The sequence below is a fragment of the Hemitrygon akajei genome, chromosome 4, assembly GCF_048418815.1.
Source record: "Hemitrygon akajei chromosome 4, sHemAka1.3, whole genome shotgun sequence".
NCBI lineage: Eukaryota > Metazoa > Chordata > Chondrichthyes > Myliobatiformes > Dasyatidae > Hemitrygon > Hemitrygon akajei.
Window position 1 is genome coordinate 41,643,592 of NC_133127.1, and position 18,528 is coordinate 41,662,119.

Sequence of the window (18,528 nt, forward strand, 5' to 3'; positions counted from 1 at the left end):
AATAGAGGTGGAATGAGGCCATTCGTCCCCTCTACACTGTCCACTATTCCAACAATTACAGGGTAGCAGTAGACCTTGAAACTCCAGTGGACAACAATCATATCAATAAACCTCACACTCAGTTCAGTGAAACAGTTTTGTAAATGGCCCTCTGCTGGAATAAATAATGTATCAGAAATAGTTTTACGTACTTAATACGTGAGAAAGTGAGCCATTTATTAAAAACACCAATGTACTCCAAACAAATTCTCTGTATTTAATTTAATTCATCTCTGGTGTTAACTTGCTTACTTGTACAAAGAAAATCTCCCACACCTAGAGCCCAACAGCTAAATGAAGAGTTTTAGTGTCAACTAAACATAGCTTTATTGAGGATCAATGACCTTGAGGCATCCGGTGCCTCTTCATTACTCATACACTGGTGTGACCATTATTAAAGATGATGACCCTCCCCAATTTCGCAAGCCAATTTCTAAACAAAACATTGCTCTTTCGATTCACAACACAAGCGATGAGAGTACTTGGGTGCCAGAAACGTGGATGGCAGACACTCACCTCTGAAGGCTGAGTTTCAGAGATCCAGTGCAAGCCTTGATCAATGTTCTGCGCTGCCAGATGAGCCATCCCCTCCGTGCTGACCCCATCAATGGACAGAACCACATCTCCAACCTCAATACTGGCCTGCGCAGCTTTCCCCAGCCTTCCGACAGCTGCAGAAAAGAGAAAAAATGGGAAGGAAGTCAGCCACAAATGAAATGAATTCGAAGTTTATCATGATCAGTACCCAAAAAAAAATGTGCACACGATATAGTGAGCTAAAGTCGCAAGTGGGAATAGTGAAGGGCTGTAAGAGAGGCATGAATATGCAGGAAATAAGAGGGATAATGACCATGCAATGGCAGAAGAGACTTTGGTTGATTCAGCATTTGTGCTCGTCACAGACACTGTGAGTAAAAGGACCTGATCCAGCACTGTACTATTTAATGTTTCACCTGGCATCAATTTGCATTGATTTGAGTCCTAGTCCGTTAGGTGGGTCTGTGTAAGTAAACTATACAGTATTATACAGACTACACAACATTGGCAAACACATTACACAAATGGACCTTAACTGCCTTACTCATTTCACTTAAATCAGAGAAATTATCAATTGCTCTACTCAACACCACTCCACCTTCACTGGTATTGAGGCTAAAACACAAATGGTGGAATAACTCAGCCTTTCTAGCAGTTATCTGAGGAAAGGGAAGCACATTAATGCTTTGACTCAGTCCCAATGAGCAGTCACTGGCCTGAAATGTTAACAACACACACAAAATGCTGGTGGAAACACAGCAGCCAGGCCAGCATCTATAAAGAGAAGCACTGTCAACGTTTCGGGCCGAGACCCTTCATCAGCTGTTCCACCAGCATTTTGTGTGTGTTGTTTTGAATTTCCAACATCTGCAGATTTCCTCGTGTTGGCCTGAAACGTTAAACGTTAACTTCTCCACAGAGTTCTTCCAGCATTTTTCTCTTTCCCAGTTCTGATGAAGGGTCTCAGAGCTGAAGCATTGACTTGTTCTCTTGCCAGTGGCTGCTGGACCTGCTGAGTTTTCTCAGTACTTTCTGTTTTAATTTCAGAGTTCCAGTATCGGCAGATACATTCTGTTTTCAGTTCCCCGGCCTAGCACTGTGCAGATGACATTGGCAACAATGATGATCTTTATAGCTTTCCCTGAGGAGGCAGCAAAAAATTATGGCGAGTTTCTCATCCAACAATGCAGTACCTGTTCAGTTTTATGGCCTAAGATGTGAGGCTTGAACTCACAAAAAGCAGTATCACAGACAGTGAAGGTGGTTATCAGGAATTACAGCTGGCTCTTGATCAGCTGGGTAAGAGTGCTGAGGATTGGCAAATGGAGTTTCATTCAGATACGTGCAAGGTATGCATTTCAGGAAGTCAAACATGGATAGGACCTTCACAGTGAACAACAGGGCCCAGAGCACAAGTACCATAGTTTGCTCAAACTAGCATCATCGGCCGACAGGGTGGTCAGAAAGCTTTGGGTGCATTGACCATAAATCAGGGCACCAAGTACAGAAAGCTGGGATGTTATGTTCAGTTGTAAAGACATTGTTGAGTCTGTGCTTAGAATGTTTTGTCTAGTTTTGGTCACCGTGCGTTAGGAGATTTCAAAAGAGCTTAGGAAAGATTTATGAGAGTATTGCTAGCCCTCAAGTAGAGTGTTGTAGGGAAAGATTGCGCAGGCTAGGACTTAACACCCTTCATTCTCCTATCATGTAATATATCCTAATGATAGAGATGCATAAAGTCAGGAAGGGCACAGATAACTAAATGGTTAGTCTTTTTCCCAGGGGCCAGGGAGTCTAATACTGGGGGGGGGGGGGGGGGGGGGGGGGGGGGTGCAAAAGCTTACGGCAAGAGGGAAAAGATTTTTTTAAAAATCACCCTTAAGAGTTAACTCCTTCACGCAGAGGTTGTTGCATATATGGAACGAACTGTCAGAGAAAGTGGTTGAGGCAGGTAGAATAAAATATGCAACAGGTACATTAATAGGAAAGGTAGAGGGGAACATGTGATAAACACGGGCAAATGGGACCATTTTAGATGGACATCTTGGTCAACAGGGACTAATTGGGCTGAATAGGCCTGTTTCAGTGCCGTGGGACTCTAAGACTCCTTTTGTGAAGTGCTTGGTGAATCTGTGGGTTACACACTTAAAGGTAAGGATTCAATGGCAACTACAGAACATTGAGGGAAAGTACCATCTGCTTTTCCCAGACCACATTATGCAGGGGTTACCCAAGACAGGAAGTTGCAATCAATATCTATTCTCAAGTACTGTTAAGGAGTAAGTACCACAGGAGAATTCTATGCTTTGTAGAGCACAGACCCTGTCTTCCCATTTATTATCCTGCAAGTGCAAATCTACTTAAGCTGTTTTGGAAGCTTCCACTCATGTATGAAGATGATTAAGTCACTCAGTGCACCTGCTAGCATTTATCATGTCACATATTAGCACTAAATCAGCAACCTTTGCTTGACAGCAATGTGGAGATTTATAGCCTTTCACTTTAGAATGGGAGAATGCAAATTGTGGGGGAAATGGTGGAGATCAACAGAAACACGTGTTACCGAGTTCCTTTATGGCCTTGACCAATACTTAAAAGCATACACTCTGCCTGTTAATAATGGGCTTTGAGAAATCCCAGTGATTTATCTCAACAAAACACATTTGAGCAATATGTTTAGGTACCTAGCACAGGGGTTTAAACAAAGTCCTCCCCAGACTGCTATGTTGCAAAAATTGTGGATCTTGCAACCTCAGGCCTCTACTGCAATGGACAGGATCATCTGACCTGCTCCCCAGTACATTCCTAAGCCTTGCAGCAATAAACTGCAAGCACCAGCAGATGGGTATTTTGGAGAGTATGACAGTAACAAAGTGAAAGAGTCTACAGAACTTGCTAGCAAAATGTTTAAGTTACAGGAAGAACAGCCAAGGTTGGTTGGTCTGGCCAAGTCAAATGCTAAGCCCGCAGCTGACAAATAAGTAACTAAATAAACCTAGAATAAGCAAACCAGTAACAGCAAACCCCAAGAAAATGGAGCAAGTAAAAAGCAAACTCCTTGAAGAACTCAGCAGGTCAAGCACAATCTATGGAGGTATTTGGTAAATCATAAATTGATTTATTAATGTCACCTCTATCAAGGTAGAGTGAAAACTTTGTTTTGTCTGCCATTCATTCAGATCATTTCATTACAAGTTAGTACAATAATAGAATGTAGAATATACTGTAGTGTTACAGTGGCAGAGAAAGTACAATGCAAGCAGACAAAAGAGTCCAAGGCCACGCTGCGGTAGTCTGTCAGGTCAAGATTCTATCCAAACACAGAAGCGGTCTGGTCAATAATCCTATAACAGTGGTATGCAAGAATTGGGTGCTTCTTGACCTGCTGAGTTCCTCCAGTAGTTTAGTTTTTGCTGCAGATTCCAACATCTGGAGTCTGTGTGCCCATGTTACCATTAAACTGCTGGATTGTTGTGAAAAGGCACCAAGTTCACTTGTTTCTCCTCAGAAAGCAACTGCTGCTCGCGCTCAATGTGGCCCAAGTCCCCACTGATGCAACAATGAAGATGCCATCATGCCTCAATGAGGCTAATTAGAAATGAACAATAAATGCTGATATTGCCTACATACCCACATCCCATAGATACCTTGAAAAAAAAATGTTTTCTTTAAACTTTAGGATGTGATCCCATCATGTTCCCCCTCAATTGACCACAGCCACTGGTCAACTGCAAATTTACCAAACTAAAAAGGTCAATATTACTCTGGTTCAATTGTGCCATCTTGAATGCCGCCATGAGCTGTATCTTTCTGAATTTCATTCGGTGACAGGCTGAGTGACTAATTGTCATGAATTAACAGTACCTACCAATTAGGGTTTGAAGGAACACTGACAAAAATCACTCTCCAAGCTCTATGCATGACAAGATAACACATACTAGCCACCGAGCACAAGCTCCAACCCTCAAAAGAACCGAAAGAAAAGTGAGGAAGGATATGATTACACTCGAGAATGCATAGACGGGATTCACCAAAATGCTGCTGGATTGAAGAATTTTAACTATGGGAGAGAAATCGGATAGGCTGGATTGTTTTCATATTGTGAAACAGACTGATTTGATAACCTGATAGAGTATGTAAGATTATACAAGGCATAGATAATGTAGATAGTTGAAGAAGCAGGTGTTTTAAAGGAGTTCTGAAGGGTAAATAACTAACCCCACTCTGCCCCCACCCCCCCCCCCGAATAGTTGACATCTAAATGGTCAGTAAGGTGATGAAATCAGGTATAATTATGTTCAAAAGGAATTTAGATAGATGCTTAGAAGGATACAATACTTACGTAGCCAAATGGGATTAGTTAGATGGACAAAATGGTTGGCATTTTGGCATTAGATGAGGTGAGCCAAAGGGCCTATTTCTATGCTGAATCTGTCTATGACTTTATGACAGATGTAACATGGTTATGTGTTTGTTATTACACATCCCTTTTAAAACCAAGTTGCTCCCCTTTAAGGATGGCTAGTAAGTTCAGATGTTCGATAAAGCAGCCCTTTTTAAACATTGTGTGCTGGTATAATCACAAATACAAGCCATTCTGCAACAGTAACTGGTCACATGCCCCACCTTGTACAGGGGATGTGCAGCATACTCAAGTCTCCCATTCCATGAGCTGAAACCAATTCCAGTGGATTACCACTTTACCCATTATTGCCTTCTAATAACGTGACCTCACGGTCAACCTCAGACATTCAAAAACAGCTTGGCTGATGTCAGCAGAAAGTGAAATGTCAGCCTGTCCTGATACAGAGATCGTTAGATGTAATCCTCTACCCAAGATGACAAAGTGACGTAATACTATTTATTTCTGTACTCCTTGGGCAAGTAGATTGCCCGGCATCACAGTTAAAACCTCCAGCACTAAAAGAGGACTTTCAGCCTATTGTGCCCGTGAAGAAAGCACAAAACAATCTGCTGGAAGAACTCAATGGTCAAGCAGCATCTGTGGGGGGGGTGTGGGGGGGGGGGGGGAGAGAGAGAGAGAGAGGAATTGTCCACGTTTTGGCTTAAAAACCCTGCATCAGCGGCAGAGGCTGAGGGGAAGCCTGATTTTTAAAAGATGTTTAAAATTATAAAAGGCACAGAGTAAACAGCCTGGATCCTTCTCCCCAGGGTTGAAGTGACTAATTCTAAAGGACCTTCATTTGAGGTGAGGGGGGAGAAGTTCAGAGGCGGTAGTGACATAGACACATAGATACAGACCCCTTTGGCCCAAGTGTCTGGCAACTATGGTGCCGAGCTGTACAGGGATAGTTTTTTTTAAATATACTGTGAGTGTTGTTGATTTTTTAATTACCGGTATTCTAACTTTTAGTAATTTGTTATGCCTATACTGTACTGCTATCTACAAAACAAATTTCATGACTAATGTTAGTGACAATAAACCAGATTATGATGGGTACCCCGGAATCTGTTGCCAGGTGTGTTAATAAGACCATAAGATATAGGAGCAGAAGTAGGGCCATTCAGCCCATCGAGTCTGCTCCACCATTCATCATGGGCTGATCCAATACTTCCAGTCATCCCCCACTTCCCTGCCTTCTTCCCCATACCCCTTTGATGCCCCTGGCTAATCAAGAACCTGTATTGCTGGAGGCAGAAGTAATGCAGACTTTTAGGTGACTATACAGAGAATGCAGGGGTATGGGCCATGTGCAGGCAGAAGGGATTAGGTGTCATTAGCTTAACTAGCTCAGCACTTCATAGTGGGCCAAAGGACCTTGTTTCTATGTTCTACAGTCAATGTTCTAATCCTTCTGATAATTTTCCTCATTGCATGTCCTTTAGTTATTGAACTCTGAGAGAAACGGGTCATTTCTATTATAAGTCTAAGCCTTCCATAAATTTTGTTTATCCCACCCTCCCCTCAGCCTCACTTATTCCAAAGAAAACAACTGAGGAAGTCTGTTCTCTTGACTAAAATTCCCCAGTTTTAGCAACAGTTTTGACCTCCTCTCACTTAAAAGCTACAACTCTGCTTGAAGCAGAAATACATCAGAACCTTGGATGAGTAGTTCAATGCTACAGACCGAGAGCTGGAAAATGGAATTAACCCAAATACCTTCTTTTCTGCCTTGCATGCGGTTTTTAAACCCTTAACTCTCTGCAGTCAAAAACAACCCAGATTCTCCACAAACATGAGAAAAGCTGCAGATGCCAGAAAGCCAAATCAACACACACACACAGAATGCTGGGGAAACTTAGCAGGCCAGGCAGCACCTACAGGAAAAGAGTAAACAGTCGACATTAAAGACCCAGACCCTTCATCAGGCCTGGAAAGGAAGAGGAGAAGTCAGTAAGAAGGTGGAGTGAGGGCAGGAACAAGTACAAGGTGGTAGGTGATAGGTGAAACTGTGGGGGGGAGGAAGTAAAGAGCTGTGAAGTTGATTGGTGAAGGAGAAAGGGCTGGAGAAGGGCAAATCTGACAGGAGAGGACAGAAGACCATGGAAGAAAGGGAATGAGGAGAAGCACCAGAGGGAGGTAAGGAGATAAGGTGAGAGAGGGAAACAGGGATGGGGTATGGTGAAGGGCAGGCAATTATCGGAAATCGATGTTCATGCCATCAGGTTGGAGGCTACCCAGTGGAATATTAGTTGCTGCTCCTCCAACCTGAGTGTGGCCTCACGGCAGCAGTAGAGGCAGCTATAGACTGACATGTCAGAACGGGAATGAGAAGTAGAATTGAAATAGGAGGCCACTGGAAGATCCTGCTTTTTGTGGTGGATGGAGTGCAGGTCTTCCGATCAATGTCAGTGATCAATGAGGCCACCAGATATAGCAGGTGATCTCAACAGACTCATAGGTGAAGTGTCACCTCACTTGGAAGGACTGTTTGAGGCCCTGAATGATAGTGAGAGAGGAGGTGTAGGGGCAGGTGTGGCACTTGTTTTGATCGCAAGGATAAGTACCTGGAGGGAGATCAGTGGGAAGGAACGAATGGACAAGGGAGTCATGTAGAGAGTGATCCCTGAGGAAAGCAGAAAGGGTGGAGGGAAAGATGTGCTTGGTGGTTGGATCCCATTGGAGATAGCAGGTTAGAGATTTATGTGTTGGACGTAGAGGCTGATGGGGTGGTAGGTGAGGACAAGAGGAACCCTATCCCTGGTGTGGTGGTGGGAGGATGGGGTGAGGGCCAATGTGTGCTATATTGAAGAGAGGTGAAGGCAGCATTGATGGAGGAGGAAGGGAAGCCCCCTTCTTTGAAGAACGAGACGGGAGAGGCCTTTGATTACACTGGCTGCTTTATCAAGGCAATGAGAATTGTAGACAGAGTCCACAGAGAGGAAACTCGACCAAATATCAGGACTAAAGCAGCCGAAGGCAGCACTAAAAACTAAAGACTTGTATAATGGATGAACACAGGCTTCAAAGAATAATTGGACCTGAGTAGGGAAGAGCAAAATTGAAATCAAACTGATCAGACAACACTTTGACTCCTGACAAAGGGTCTCGGCCTGAAACGTCCACTGTTTATTCCCCTTCATAGATGCTGCCTGATTTTCTGAGTTCAATTATTTTGTGTGTTGCTCAAGATTTGTAGCATTTGTAGAATCTCTTGTGATTTGATCACTGTGCAATGATTACTAATATACAGTTTAGTACTGTGACAGTTCCGGGGCATGTATTTTAGGTGATCCTAAAAGGTGTGGCTAATATAAAGAGATACAGCATGGAAATATGTTTTTCTTCAAGCCAACTGATTCATGTAACCAAGGTTCTGACCTGAAACCGTCCCATTTCCTTGTGTTTGACCCGTATTCCTCGAAACATTTCCTACCAATGTACTTATTCAAGTGTCATTTACATATCGATGCTCTACCTGCCTTGACCACTTCCTCTGGCAGCTTGTCCTACATGCCTACCAAACTCTGCATGAAGTAGTTGCTTCTTAGGTCCCTTTTAAATTCTTTCACTCACACATTAACCTTACACCCTCTAGTTGTGGTTCACTTTCCTCTAAGAAATACTGCGTAGGGATGAGTGGTAAAATCTGGGGGGTGGGAGGAGGGGTTGGTGGGGATGTGGGGAAAATAAAATGGGATGTCAGTGTGTTTGATGGGTGTCGCAGACTCGGTGGGGCAAAGGACATGTCTCCACGCTCTGTGACTCCAACTGCAAGACTGATGGAATTTCTTACAAACATCCACCATTAGTCAAAGTCCTGAGGAGCAGGCTCCAGCTCCAACAGTCAAGTGTAGCAGGTCAACACACCACACGATCTCGGTCTCTTAATTTACTCACTGGGAATATCTAAGCCTGAGTGAAACCAGCCTTCATCAAGAGAACTAGTTATTTCAGCAGCTGAGCCTCATCTTGCTACTCTTGCAATACTACTACAGAATTCAATGGCTAACTCATTCAAAACAAACTCTTGCCTTTTGACCTTTCCTCACAATTTTGACTCAGACTTCAAGTACTTGGACAGCAAATAACCAAGTAAACTTAATTCACCTGCACAGTGATGGCTGTGCATCAGCTGATAGTACTCCAAGTCTGACTTCAAGTCCCACAGCCAAGGAACCTTGTGACCAGGTGTGAGAATTGATGAGATCCCACTTAACAATCCCTTCTGAAATTTGGCACTTTGAGTATTACTGCATTGGAACAATACACAAAACACTGGAGAAACTTAGTGGGGCACTGAGAATCTATGGAGAGAAATGGACCGTTGAAGTTTTGGGCTAAGAGCCTTCATCTGGGTCAGGGGTCAGATGTTTGGGTGGACATTACTCCAAGGGCTTTGACTTTGAAACCCTGCATCAGGACCCAAAGCAAAACATCAACAATTCCTTCCTCACCCCACAGATGCTGCTCAAATTGTTGTGTTCCTCCAGCAGATTGTTTGTTGGCTCCATATTTCATCATCCACAGTTTCTTGTGTCTCAATAATTTTTCTGGTTAAAGCACTATCTTTCAGATGAGATATTAGAGCAAAGTTCAATTTCCTCTAGAACAGGGGTTCCCCAATCTTTTTAATGCCATGAACTCCTACTATTAACAGAGGGATCCGTGAACCCCAGGTTGCGAGCCCCTGCTCTAGAACGTAGACCCAGGGGTCCTATGGCCTGACAATTAACAGCACAGCTATATGATCAACACACATCCCTCAACCAACACTGAAATACCATTAGCTGGTCATTACCACATTGCTACATGTGCCGACTTGGTGGGTCTAAAAATTAGCCGCCATATTTCCTTTGATGCAACAGAGACTACTGCTTTGCCAAGTACTCTGCAATGCCCAGTCTCATGAAAGGTTTGCCACTAAAGCAACTTCATTGCAAAAAACACTAATCATTGCAATGAACAACCTGCTGGAGGAACTCAGAGTTGAGCAGTATTTGTGAGGGTGGGGGAGTGGGGGTTTGAAGGCTGGAATTGTTGATGTTTTAGGCTCATCCAAAAGATTGTATGTTGCTCCATATTCCACCATGTTTGCTAAATTTCATCTGCAATTTTGATAAATTTCAGATCTCTATATCACAAGGTCAATAGTATAGCTTTTACAAAGAAGCTGGAGGAATTCTGTGGATCAAGCAGTTACACTTGAAGCATCGACAATGCCTTTGCCTCCCACAGATGCTGCCTGACCTACTGAGTTCTTAAAGTAGTTTGATTTTTGATCCAGATTCCAGCTTTTGCAATCTCTTGTGCCTCCAGTCAGTGTAATCATTGCATTCCACTGCAGAGTGTTTGCCTCACAGTGCACACCATTTCACAACTGCCTTTGGACACAAGATTCCAGATGATGATGTAATCTGGAACAGCACACAAGATGCAGGAGGAACTCAACAAGTTGGAATGTAATGGCCTTAATGATTCAGGTTGAGAACTTTCATTGAGACTGGTCCAGATGAAGGGTCTCGGCCTGACGCATCAGCTGTCCATTTCCCTCTACAGACCTGTTGAGTTTCTCCAGAGTTTTGTGTGTTGCTCCGTAACAAAGGGGTTACCCCTGCCACATTTGGAGACAAGCTGGAGCTAGCCGAAATCGCTCAAACAATTGAAGTTCTTCCAGAGTAATTTGGGAAAAAAAGTTAAGCTTTATATTTAATGGTCAGTGAAATTGCCTGATAAGTAATGGAAATTGTACCCAAAAAAGTTTAATGATGAAAGTGTTCTGTATCAAAATTGGCATCAAACAAGCCATAAATCAAAATGACATCAGCACTGAGGCTTAAGGTACATATGGATAATTGAGATCAAGACAACAACTTATGAGCAAATTATAAAATGTGAAACTGGAGAATATCTGGCAGATAGAATCAAAACCTGCCAAACATACTCTAGTTGGGAATCATCAGCATGAAGCGTGGTGCAGCAGGTAGAGCTGCTGTCTCACGGCACCGGAGACCAAGGTTCAATCCTAACCTCAGGTGCTGTCCACGTGGAGTTTGCACAAGCCCCCTGTTCTGGTCACCGAATTATAGGAAAGATGTCAACAAAATAGAGAGAGTACAGAGAAGATTTACTAGAATGTTACCTGGGTTTCAGCACCTAAGTTACAGGGAAAGGTTGAACAAGTTAGGTCTTTATTCTTTGGAGCATAGAAGGTTGAGGGGGGACTTGATAGAAGTACTTAAAATTATGAAGGGGATAGATAGAGTTGATGTGGATAGGCTTTTTCCATTGAGAGTAGGGGAGATTCAAACAAGAGGACATGAATTGAGAGTTAGGGGGCAAAAGTTTAAGGGTAACACGAGGGGGAACTTCTTTACTCAGAGAGTGGTAGTTGTGTGGAACGAGCTTCCAGTAGAAGTGGTAGAGGCAGGTTCGGTATTGTCATTTAAAGTAAAATTGGATAGGTATATGGACAGGAAAGGAATGGAGGGTTATGGGCTGAGTGCGGGTCAGTGGGACTAGGTGAGAGTAAGCATTCGGCACGGACTAGAAGGGCCGAGATGGCCTGTTTCCGTGCTGTAATTGTTATATGGTTAACATACAGGTTTACTCTGTTTGTTCCAGTTTCCTGAGGATCAGTAAGATTATTGACAACTGAGAATTAGCTCCAGTGCAGACGGGTGGTAGGATGCAAGGACATGGAGGAAGATTATGGGTTATGGATAAAGTGTGGAATTGCATCTGTTTGGACTCAATGGGCCAAACAGTATCCTGCATGTCAAAAGAAAATGTAAACTAGGAGAAAGTAGCAGAAACCACAGATATACTCGAGACACATTTAGACCGACACAAAGAGATCCAGACCATGTGTAGGCAGGTAGAATTACCTTTGTACACGGTTGGTGCAGATACAGAGGGCCAAAAGGCCTGTTCCTGTGCTGTTCATCTCAGCTGGTGTCACAGCAAAGAACTGGTGGGCTTTCTTTGTTAACTGTTCAGAGAGAATTAGTTAGCCTGCCAGCCTTCAGAATCCACAATGTCTAAGAATGCCCCACTTACGTACCAAGCAAGCTAACTGAAGACCTCCTTCAACCACAGAGCGAACGATGCACAAATTAGCTGCTATGTTGCCCACACTGAATTAATACATGGCCTAGTCCGAGAGACAGCCTTCCACCATTCCTCAAGACACTTACCATCAAGATAATTGTATATTCAGTTAGCCTGTTTTTCCTGAATATTGTGCGATGTAACCTTCCATACAGGCCAATGGGAACATATTATTGGCTGTGAATTTTGACTAGGCAACATCCCTTAAGATCTTGATATGTGTCTGCCCATTTAACTGTGCCAAATGGAGAGTCATAATTACACAGCATGGAAAACAAGCCCTTTGCCCTAACTGGTTCGCGGTGAAAATGATGTCCATCTAATCTAGTCTCATTTGACTGAGTTTGGTCTATATTCCTCTAAATTTTATCTATGTACCTTTTACATGTCGTTACTCTACCCACTTACCTACTTCTGGCACCTGTGGAAAAAGTTGTCCCACTTTAAACTTATGCCTTCTGGTTTTGGAAGAGGACTGGCTATTCACTTAAGCCATGCCACTCATGATTTTACAACACTCATGGTTTTACATATGACAATATTCCAGCTTCAGAATTAGTAAGAGTATTGTTGCTTTCAACAAGATATTGCTGAGCTGTGAAGCTGTTAACTTGGTTTAGAAATCACATCTTCAAACACTTACATAAGGTGATTTCAACAGAGAACACCAAACTAGAGACCACTGATTTATACTGGGAAAGGAAGATCAGAAACAGAGGGGATTTATTTCTTCCTAAAGGATACTCCCACTTTCATGGCACAGGAATGTATCCAAAGTGTGACTCTGTCAGTTAGGAGCGTTCCCCATTTTTAGGTGACTTGCAATGGATAACCAGTATTTGAAAAGCACAGGACCACAAACCTAGTTTAAAAAATGACATCATAACCTCAAGGTGAAAGTGATTCCTACCTTCCAAGAAACAGACAATAAAAAAACTCAACATGCAATCCATAAGCATGAAGGAAATGTCAGTGTAAGACATTGCACCACCCCAGATTCAGCAGATCAGTGTATAATAATAGTTTAAGCTCTACAATTGCAACAGATAGAGTGCTTCCTTAACGTTCCTACAAAAACGATCCCACAAAAATATCCGAGGTCAAATTTATTCAACTCTTGAACAACAGACAGCAGGATGTGAACATGATTTAGAAGTTCTTGGATGGGCAATCCAAAAATAACTGCAGAGATGTGGTTCTAATTGGCAGGCAGCATGTGCTCACTGGATAGTTCTTCCAAAGAGTAAGTAAAGACTTGATGGGCCAACTGGTGTCCTTCAGCATTACATCATTCTTTGTCTGCACTCACAGAGAGTTGTGTTCCTTTGCAGATTTAAGAGCCTAGGGTAGAGTCATTCTACTGTGATTATCTGACCAGTGTTTGCTTCAGTAACCTACGGGACATATTAATGTGCTAAAGACCTAGAGTCACAGCCTCAGAATAGAGCGGCGTCCTTTTAGAATGGAGATAAAGAGGAATTTCTTTAGCCAGGGATTGGTGAATCTGTGGAATTATTTGCTACAGGCAGCTGTGGAGACCAAGTCTTTATATATATTTAAGGCAGGAGTTGACAGATTGATTGGTCAGGGCACAAATGGATATGGGGAGAAGCCAGGAGATTTAGGGCTGACAGGAAAATTGGATCAGCCGTGATGGAATAGCAGAGCAGACATGTTGGGCCAAATGGCCTTATCTGCCATGCTTTATTTTGAAACTATGACTAAAAGGGGAAAAGACAGAGTTGATATCCTTTTAATAGATTACTGCTTTTGGTACACGTGTTTTTGAAGGATCTGGCATTATTCTAAAAACTCCAGCAGATTATCTTAAGAGCCTACTTTACACCAGGGGTCTAAATGCTATTCCTGTGACAGGGTTAAAATTAAATCAAGCAGCTAAGATTCTGGATAACTTATCTTCTTTACTGGGAAATGCCAGCCAATTAACATTGAGTGTTTGGATTGCTGCATATGTTAGAAAGTCCTCAAACTTTTGTCAAGAAGCCCAAAAATCCAAACACATACAATGTTCCCCCGATGTTTTCCTCAAACTTTCCCAGAACATTCCCTCACATACTCTCATTCTCCCTCAAATTTCAGCAAGTAGGTCCTAGCTCTCAAGCTTGGACAGCTCACATTTTGTTAAAGTTTAGGGGGAAGAAAAAGATCAGCCTCAATGGGCTGAATGCCGTCGTTCTACATCTGTATCTCAGGGTCTTGTACTACAATTGTTTTTGTACAGAAAATATGAATTTCTTGAAAATAAGTGTTTTTCCCACAGATGCTGCCCAATCTGTTCTGTATTTCCTGATTCTCTGCTAAGATGTTAAATTTCCAAAACTTTGGCAGATTTTTCCATTGGTAACTGAGTTTCAGTCAAATCCACCAGCCATTTTGAATGTGCATACTCAATGACAAGAGACAGGCTCCTCTTCAAAAGCATCCATCAGACACCATGACAGTAACAACCAGCAATTAGCTGGCATGGCCCATGTGGAAAAACACACGGAAGGAATGCCGCATACTGAAAAGTGCCTCAGGTAGGTAGTCACCTGTCAACTTCCAACCTCACCTCCCCCAACCCCCACCTCCCCTCATAAGCTCCACTGACCCAGAGGCATTCACTCTGCAATGCCACTATGATGTGGTAGCCATTTTGCAGCCAAAATGGGCCTAACTTCTGACCACTTTTGCGAAGAGTTGTCAGGGGCACGATGAGCTGAATGGTCACCGCCAGCGTCACATCACTCCATGCCCGACAACATCCAATTCATCATGTGTGCGGTCCCACTTTACCTCCACATTAGCTGAGCTGGCTTGTAATGAACCCCACTCACATGATTCACCCACATGGACTTTCTCCAGGGTAAGAGGGAACAGACCCTTATCTCTCGAGAGCATTCCGTGAGATAGTCTTGAGTAGTAACTTAGGCTCCAGCAAAGAAACCATGAGCTCTCACTGCTCACCAAAAGTCTTAAGATTTTTGGTGGACACATTTGAAAATGAAGAATGTGCACAAATGCTTATTTTTTAAATGATATAAAACTCAATTTAAAACATTAAGACAGTAACAGAATTAAAAACACAGTACCAAAGTAGAATACTGTAACAGCAAGCCCATTACAATGAGTGGATCATCTTCTGTATACTACCCAGCACTCCCAGATAAAGTAGAGCCCAAGTGGGAAGCCTTCTTGGCTCCTCTTTTCAAAACATTGGTGCTGGGCTCAGTGGCGAGTCTATCAGAAGACTGCAAGCTCAGGTGCACTGCCACCTTCATTTAACATCTCAATTAGGGAAAGCTCCCTTGGCACCACACCAGCATCAGACCAGACTTAGGTTCGAGACTCAGTGCCACAGGTTTTTGAGCGAGCTAAGAGGGCCGCCACTAGCAGTTAGCAGCAGCAAGCACAAAGTATCATGATAAACATTGCTTTGAAGTAGTCGTCAAAATTTCCCTAGAGTCATTAGTTGGACAAGACTCAACCATGTATCACTCTGGTAAAATGGCAAGATTGAACTAAAGGGAATTGGGGAGGTGGTGTTAACAAGGTTCAGCAACACACTAAAGCATGATAAAGGTTTAACTGGGGACTGAAGCACAGCAATAACTGAGGAAACATGAATCAGGATTCACAAAGCACAAAAAAGACTGCTGAAAATATTACCAATCAGGGAATAAAACTGGCATGAACAGAGCCGTACAATGATACAGCATTAACTAATGCCCATCAAGCTAGTTCCATTTTCCTGCATTAGGCCTTTACCCTTTAGGCCCTACACTTCTATGTACCTATCCAAGTGATTCTTAAATGATACTGTTGTACCTGCCTCCAACACTTACTCCAGCAGTCACCTCATTCACCATTCTCTGCACGAAAAACTTGGCACTCAAATCCCTTCTAAATCTTTCCCCTTCTCACTCTAAATCTATGCCCCCAAGTTTTCAGCTCCCCTGCCCTGGGCAAAAGACGTACTGTGGCGACCCACTTTCTGCGCAGGCGAACCGGCTCACAAATAGCCAGCGCAGGGAGAGACTTTGGTAATGTACCTCTGACGTCATTTCTGCCCGGAGAGGGCGGGCGCTAGGGATTAAATGCCAGCGCCGTGAAGTTTGAATAAACTAGTCTCGAAACGACTTACCGACTGCGTGTCGTTATTTCAGCGCTGTGTGTAGCACATCACTACAGTACCATTCACCTTATCTATGTCCATCATGATTTTATAAACCTCCATACAGTCACCCTCATTCTCCTACATTCCAAGGAATAAAGACCTAGCCTCGCAAACCTTTCTTTAACTCAGGCCCTCTAGACCTGGCAACATCTTCAATGATCTCTATAATCTTAAATGAAAGAGGTGATAAAGCATGATATAGAGGAACAGTCTAGTAGAACAAAGTAACTAGGACACGAATTAAATGGGGCAGAAAAAAATAGAAAGGAATGGTGTTCATTAGTTACTGTTTCCTTTTTCAAAATTCCCTGATAATTTCCTTCACTAGGAGAAATATTTGGAAACAAACCAATTCAGCATCCAGATCAGATAAGATGCCACTTAAAAAAATTGGGAAACTTCTGTCACCTTGAACTTTTCCCCAGACTTGGCAGCTCAGAAGCAGAAAATAATTTAATTGCAAACAATGTCGAGAATTGGTATTTAAGTTAATTCAAGACAGCAGATACCTCAACAACACAGCCAAACTATACATTAACGTCAATGAGACGAATGGCTATGCACTTGGTTTTGCTGACATTAGATAAGAGGCAAGAGCTTGGACAAGGACATCCCAAGATATTTCCTTGGAATACTGCCAGGTAATTGCTGGAACAACACCACTTGACAGGCACTCATAGTACCCGAGGTCAGAGCATCCAATCAGTATCACTTCCATTGCTCATGGATTTCAAGTCAGATGATTGAGGAGACAAAGGATATTTTGATAATGGGATCTCAAACTGAAATGTTAGCTGTCCGTTTCCCTCTACAGATCCTGCTTTAACTGCTGGGTTCCTGCAGAATCTTGTGCTTTGCTGGGGCGGAGAGGGAGAAAGAGGAGAGGAGTGGGTCTTGACAAGAATGCTTATTTTGACCTACGAACTCATTTTCGCTGGATTAATAGAAATATCATCTTCCCATTTCAAGGAATAACAATAAAAGTGATCATAAAGTACACTGCAGATGCTGTGGTCAAATCAAGATGTACAAAAAAGTTGGATGAACTCAGCAGGTCAGGCAGCATCTGTTAAAATGAGCAGTCAACGTTTCGGGTCGGGACCCTTCGTCAGGACTAAAGAAGGAGGGGGCAGGGGCTCTATAAAGAAGGTGTGGGGAGGGTGGAAAACCAATCAGAGGAAAGATCAAGGGATAGGGGAGGGATAGGCAGGAGAGGTGAAGAAGGAATCTAAGTGATAATAAAAGTGATGTCCTTTTGCTAAGAATTTCTGCTGGCTCATTGAACTTTGTGCTTTATTCTGATCATGAAATTTTGTTAGAAGGTGAAATTAGCCAATAGAATGAATTGGATCTTAAGATCACAACATATTGAAATTGATCAGGCCATTCAGCCCATCACATCTGTTCTGCCATTCAAACAGCTGAATTTTTCTTTGACCTGCATTCCCTTCCCTTTGCCCCATAACCTTTGACCAATCAAGAATCTTTCCATCTCTGCCTTAAATACACTTAATGCCTCAGCCTCCATGACAATGAATTCTACAGATTCACTACCTTCTGGCTGAAGAAATTCCTCATCTCTAAGAAGCATACCTGTATTCTGAAGATCGTTGATTCTCTAACTCATGGAACCACTGTCTTTATATCCAGACTTTTCAGTATTCAGTTTTCAGTGAGCCCCCACCACCATCCTCTGAACTCCATCATGTACAGGTCCAGAGACCTACATGATCTTCTTAGATAAGCAGAAAGACTTTAGCTGAAGATGTCACCTCAACAATGTACAGTGGCAGAGTGGTCAGCACAATGCTTTATAGTACAAGCCAGCCCAGGTTCAATTCCCACTGCCGCATACAAGCAGTTAGTACATGTTCTCCCCATAACTGGGTGGGTTTCCTCCCACAGTCCAAAGACACACTGGTGGGTAGGTTAATTGGTCATTGCGAATTCTCCTGTGATTACACTAGGATTAAATTGGGGGATTGCTGGGCAGGGCAGCTCAAAAGGCCACTCTGTAGAAGAACTGAAAAGGGACAATGGAAACTCAAGACAATAATCTGGAAGAGGTTTGACCACCAATGCAAAGCAACACCCACACTGTATGAGCAGCAATTATAGTGTCAAAAATGACCTAGATAACTTTCATGGCCAAATTATTGACAGCACGTCCAATCCAATTTTATAAAGGAGCACTTGATAAAGAGTGTGCAGCATCTCTGGTGTCAAGCAAAGCCCTAGATAATCTTCATGGCTTCTTTACTGA

The 18,528-nt window shown here is 42.9% G+C and overlaps 1 protein-coding gene across 7 annotated transcripts in view; it reads right to left on the reverse strand.

Annotated features, from left to right (window-relative positions):
* The window catches only part of LOC140726278 (PDZ and LIM domain protein 5-like), a 247,637-nt gene that overhangs the window by 158,159 nt on the left and 70,950 nt on the right, over positions 1–18,528 (reverse strand). For all 7 annotated transcript variants that reach the window (XM_073042451.1, XM_073042450.1, XM_073042445.1 and 4 more), the window contains exon 3: positions 556–710. In XM_073042451.1, coding sequence (XP_072898552.1) covers positions 556–710 — 155 coding nt within the window. The remainder of the gene's footprint in view (positions 1–555; positions 711–18,528) is intronic.